Source organism: Elgaria multicarinata, chromosome 1 (genome assembly GCF_023053635.1).
Source record: "Elgaria multicarinata webbii isolate HBS135686 ecotype San Diego chromosome 1, rElgMul1.1.pri, whole genome shotgun sequence".
Classification (NCBI taxonomy): Eukaryota; Metazoa; Chordata; class Lepidosauria; order Squamata; family Anguidae; genus Elgaria; species Elgaria multicarinata.
The window spans coordinates 150,116,858-150,122,857 of NC_086171.1; the positions used below are offsets into that span (position 1 = coordinate 150,116,858).

Genomic DNA, 6,000 nt, shown 5'->3' on the forward strand with positions numbered 1-6,000 from the left:
CTCTTGAGAGAAGTTGAAGTGCATATGGGGAGTGGAACTTGGACTCTTTCTCTCTCCACAAGCTAGCAAATGAATGAGTTCCAGGGCAGGGGAAAATGGGTTATATCATTTGCAATCCCTCCCCCTGACCATTGTAATTGGAGCAGGGGACAGGGAGGAAACTGTGGCTGTTTGTTAGCCACAGATGTCGAGCTAAAAATAACCCCTCCCTCATATTAGTGTCTTCCTAATATAAAAGTGTTCAGTTCTTCATCAACACAAAACGAGCCCTCATGTCACCTAAAAAAACTTTGGATACTTACAGATCATTTGGGGCTCTGAACGATCTTCTAACCGTACCACGGGTTTCCGATGGTTTTGAAACTGCCCCCTAACCGCACTGATTTCGGAGGCCCGTTGGACGCCCAGATTTTCGGTTCGGAGAGCACACCCCTAGGGTTTATGGCAGTTCACATATATTGTCTCAGTAATTGTTCCAGTAACTGGTAACTATTTCTGTTTCCATACTGGAGGTCGGAGGACTTTAGCCGAGAGGACCAAGGAGTTTCCAGTTCATACTCTTTTTCTTGGGGACAGAAAGAAGTGACCTGCTAACTAGGTTATAGTGCAGGCTAGGTTTGCACAAATACCAGTAGCATGTCGTACCAAAAACTACTAGTTTGGATGTACTCACTCTTTCAGCTTAATGTATTTCTAGCCTAAATTACAATAAGCCAAACTTTACATGAAATGGTGCTTTGTCTTAAGTCACTGGAATACAGTAGGATTTTTTTAAGGGTTATTATATTCCTTTCCTGGCATCTATCTGTCTATGAATGAATGAAACAAAGGAATACATTTTCCCATTGAGATGAGAACACCATGATGTTTTGATCTTGATTTCTTAGGATGAGAATTGTTTTTCAAAAGGAGAGTTTGCTAAGACAAGAGATTCCAGTAAGACAGCAGATTCCAGTAAGAAAAGAGAAGTTTCGTGTAGAGAATCTTTAAGCAACAGTGAACTTCAGAGCTGGTAATGTTCTTTTTATTTTATCTCCTGTCCCGGTACATACTTTCCATTTTTAGGTGCACTTGAGCCTATTGATTTTAGTGGTCTTAAAGACAGCTAATCACCACCACATACACACACGCCACTACTGATTCTCACTGTAGCACAGGACCTTCCCATGTCACCAGGATAATATGATGACCCCAGGTTGCATCAGAGGCACCTATTCTGTGACTCATCCTCACATCAGGGTTGTCTCTCCCAAGGACTGAGGAAATGCTGGTGTGGGTAGGAGCCACTCCTCCTATGGGGCTTGGAGCTTTACGCATTATTGGAATGAGACACACTGTAGCCCAGGGGAGGGAAGCCTGTGGCCCTCCAGATGTTAGACTCAAACTCCCATCAGCCTCAGCCATCATGGCCACTAAAGTAACATAAGAAGAGGGATTCTGTGCTGCATTGAGGGTTTAATCCACAGTAATATCAGCTCTTCCTATATCATGATCATATCCATACACCCATTCTCTAATTCTCTTCCTGTCAGCTGAGGCAAGCATAGCCATTGCATGTGTTCTATGATAGTTTTGAACACAGAGGTCATTGTGGGACTCACAGGCCCTGAATAAAGAATCTGCAACAGCTATTGCTACTGCATCATTGAAAATGATGGACTTTGAAATGGAATACTCAAATAGGTTTGGGCACTGATGGGTTCATCACATTCTGAAGAGAAGTCATGAGAGTTGGGGGATAAAGGGAGAGACTCAAGGACATTCTGACAGCTTGAAGTCTGCCAACGTTCTCATAAATAGCATACCAAGGCAGAGTTCAGAGGAGAATGTAATTTTGCTGACCAAATGTTCACACTAAAGTAAATGATTGAAAACCATTGGGACTGCACAGAAGGTCTATGATGTTGAAATATTTAGTGTGCAAGTGACTTTGAAAGGAACTTGTGGGACTCTAAAGGAGATGGAACAAAAGCATGTGACAAGTGTATGACAGGTATTTCCGAAAGTGGAGTTGAGTGCCGCTATTCTGCTCTTAATATGATTTGTGCATGTAATCCCCAGATCACTTCAGCTCAGCTTGTCAGGATAGTTTCCAGTTAAGACAGCAGACTGATGTTTTTCTAACATGGATGTAGCTGTGTCCATTCCAGTGTTGAATTTCTTATGAGGAAGGGATGACTAATGGCATTGCACCAAAAGTGAGCACTTTCAAGCCTTGTGACATTATCAGTACATTGATGTGAAACTTACAGGAAGTGCTGCCACTCTTCATAATCACATCACAGCCTGTTGTGATGACGATGGCTCTAGGTGAATGATCCTGGATTTCTTGGAACCATACTATGGGTCCTGTTCAGCCCTCATTCATTTCATTTGAGCTTACTCATAGGTAGTACATAGCCAACTGTGCTTTATATATAAAGTTAGAGCCAGCAGCTGATATTAAGGTCATTTTAAAAACAGTTATTCCCTAGCTATAGCATTAATGAAGATGGTATTCTTCCTCTGCAATGTGCCATTTAATGAAACAAATCTGCTGGTATACCTAGTTGTCTCTCATCCAAAGGCTGAATCATATCCAACCTGCTATGATGAGAATATTACCTATATTAAAAAAATATCAACTATATTACCTTGGCAATATCAACTATATTTATTTATTTTATTATTTATTTAAAATATTTATATCCCGCCCTATATCACTAAGATCTCAGGGCGGCGTACAGATAAAAACATAGAGTATAAAACAATAAATATACACAATTAAAAACAAATTAAACCATGATCCAAGTTAAAACAATATATAATTTAAAAGCAATAGATACAGTTAAAACAATGTGCCAGTGAGTTTAACCATCAAAGGCTTTGTTAAAAAGCCGTGTGTTTTACTTGGCGTCGAAATGAAATCAATGTTGGCACCAATCGGGCCTCCAAGGGGAGGGCATTGCACAGTCAGGGTGCCACCACAGAGAAATCCCTCTCCCTTGTCCCATCATAACGTATATGTTGCATTGATGGGATGCGGAGAAGGGCTCCTCCAACAGATCTAAGGTCTCGGGCAGGCATATATAAGGAGAGGCGCTCTCTCAAGTATCGAGGTCCCAAGCCGTTTAGGGCTTTAAATGGCTTGGGACCGTTGGCAAGGTCAGGAACAGAAGTATGGGAGACTCAGTACTTGGATCATGCCATTGGTCTTGATCTCAAATGCTGACAAAGCCCTTAAGACATAGCCAACAAGCTGCAAGTTAGGCTGATACTTACATTGACTGTTAACAGCCATCCAGGGGATGCAGACTCCTTTACTACCATATTTCTTCGATTGTAAGGCGCCATCGATTGTAAGACGCACACTAATTTCAGTACCACCAACAGGAAAAGAAACCCTAAGACACACCCGCAATTCTAAGACGCACGCCGTTTTTAGAGATGTTTATATGGGGGGAAAAGTGTGTCTTAGAATTGAAGAAATACAGTATTTGGAATTGGTTGCACCTCCCTTTCTGAGGGTAGGGCGAAGGACAGCGCTTGAGTTGTGCTGGATAGAGTTGCTTCTTGAACCTTTTAGATTCTTTGGTCCCAGCCCTGAGCATTTTCAGGATCATCCAGTGATTCGAATCCCACTGACTCACTCTCTCTCACATGCGCGCGCGCGCACACACACACGGGACTCACTTTCCCATGGAGAAATCCAATGCTACTAGAGTGGGTGAATATAAGAAATCTGTGGATAAGGTCCAGCAGGATGTCAGTGTGATGGGGAGGTCCTGCATGCTTATTTAATTCAGTGGTGTGGGAACTTCACAATGAAGAAATGGCTCCCCGAATGGGTGATGGAGAACTCATACTCTGTGAGTGAAAATTTGAAGACATAATCTTGGGGCTCATAGTTGCTGAAGTGATCAGCACACTGATATGATCAGAAGCTCTAATCAAGTGGATTCAAATGTCAAATATGTATGCACAAAGAATATAATGACATCATATTACCATGTCCCTATATTTATGAAATTATAAAAGGATGTAATATAATTCTGAGATAAGGTCGCCATGACTGTACAGAATACTCAGAAAATGCAGGCATGACATATTTTAGTTTTGTCTATTCTTTTGCAAAGAATTAGTTATACAAGCAAAACTGTGTAGGCTGCACTTATGCTATTTTGAGAATAGTCACAGTATAAATGCCTGTCACTCTTCTCTGAAATTACAAATGTCATATTTTTATTGTGGTGTTTTATTTTGTTTTATTTGGGGGTACCGTCAGTTCATCCATACGACAGAGCATCATGGTTCATCTGGATAGTGGTGACTATTGGACCAGTCAAGCTGCTGAATATAAAAACAAACCTCACAGAGCAATCTTTGAAGACAGCCTGGAGAAAATCTATCGGAACATGTACAGAAAAGCGTCTGGTTCCATTTCAAAGGATAAATAAATAAGCTTCTGATAGTGCTACAAGTGAAAACAAACAGTATAAAAGATCATATTTTAAATGAAAATGTTGTTTGTCTAACCAAAGTTTGTATTCTACTTTTTTTACCTGAAATGTTTTTACATGGGCTTGTGAAATTCTGAGGCTGGGACTCCCAATAGGGAAATAAATAACATCTGGAGGATTTTAAATAGGGTGTATTCTTTGCTTATGGGATTTATAGCCATGTCAGTGTTTTTGGCATTTCTCAAACATTCAGCTTTAAATTAGGATGAATTTGCATGCTTATTCTCCACACAGCTGATGATAGTTTTGCATAGGCATTGTGCCTCTCTAATAATACGTGCACACATGGCAACTTTTCCCTACCTATTGCTTTCAGTAATTTGTCTTTAGTACTGCTGCTGAAAAGTATCCACTGGGCCGCTTTTCAATGGTGATGCTGTCAGTATTTTGCTGAAAATCTGTAGTTCGTCTATGCATGTGAGCGGTGAGGAGTGGAGCAGGATAGTCTGAAAAAACATGGACTGTCTCAAGGTGGATGAATGTGTCAGTTCACCCTAATGAACAGTAATGAACTAGTTATCAGGAGAAGAACTTGCAACCATTACCAAAACAAAATCATCATCATCCCCATGTACTGTGGTCAGTTTAATACTTTCACAGTAGGAATTGTTTTACAATTTTAAATGTTGTCATAATAATAGGTTTCCTGTGTTTTGTTGTACAAATCATGTGGCCTTCCATCTGATTTTGTTAGGAATTTTGTGAATTAGGAAACCTATGCTAGTTGAAATCTGTTCCATCCTATAGGTCAAGTAAGTCACATATGTCCTTTATTTCCTGTGCTACTTTTAATTTTGATGCTTCTACTTGTAATCTCCTTTTTAACATAACTATGATGTAACTGCATCCTGCGTTGAGGAGGGGATTGGACTAGATAACTTTAAAGTCTCTTCCAGCTCTATGATTCTATGTCAATAATATATCTTTCCCACTACAGTTGTTCCCAAATTTCTCTTAATCAAATAGGTTCCATTCTTTTAGGTTTTCATCAAAGATATATGTGCATTGTTTAAATACGAAAAGAGCAAGACTGGAACATTCCGTCTAGCAGATCCACACAGATATGAACATTTGGAATGTTCTGTACCTTAATCTGAGCAAATTTGGAGTCTGTCCTTAAAGGCTCAAGGGATGTATTGGCAGAACCGTATTGGCAAAGCTGGCAGATCTCTGCTAAAGGCCACCAAATGTTCACCAGCAGTTTTGAAACTTCCCCTGAGAAGAAACCTTTCCAGCCTTCCACTGAGTATATTTCACATTAACAAATCAGGGCAGGCTGCCCACTTTCTTCAGGCATCAAGAAATTTAGAGGCAGGAGTGTCTTCCTTTCAGAAAGGGAAGAAACAAATATACCAAATTTTGGAATATTTGCTTTCTAAGGGCACAGAAACAGGGGAAAGATTTATACTGTGTGAAGAGAAACCAGAATATGAGGATTCACAAAGGAGGTTTCAGATGTATCTTTATCCAGCGAGCTAGTAAACCGCACCAGGCATATGTA

At 40.3% G+C, this 6,000-nt stretch overlaps 1 protein-coding gene across 1 annotated transcript in view; it reads left to right on the forward strand.

The window, feature by feature from the left end:
• The window catches only part of SPATA6 (spermatogenesis associated 6), a 37,322-nt gene extending 32,265 nt beyond the window's left edge, over positions 1-5,057 (forward strand). The window contains exons 12-13 of the mRNA XM_063139109.1: positions 888-1,012; positions 4,265-5,057. Of these exons, the coding sequence (XP_062995179.1) occupies positions 888-1,012; positions 4,265-4,436 (297 nt within the window). The 3' untranslated portion in view covers positions 4,437-5,057. The remainder of the gene's footprint in view (positions 1-887; positions 1,013-4,264) is intronic.
• Positions 5,058-6,000: the final 943 nt, after the last annotated feature.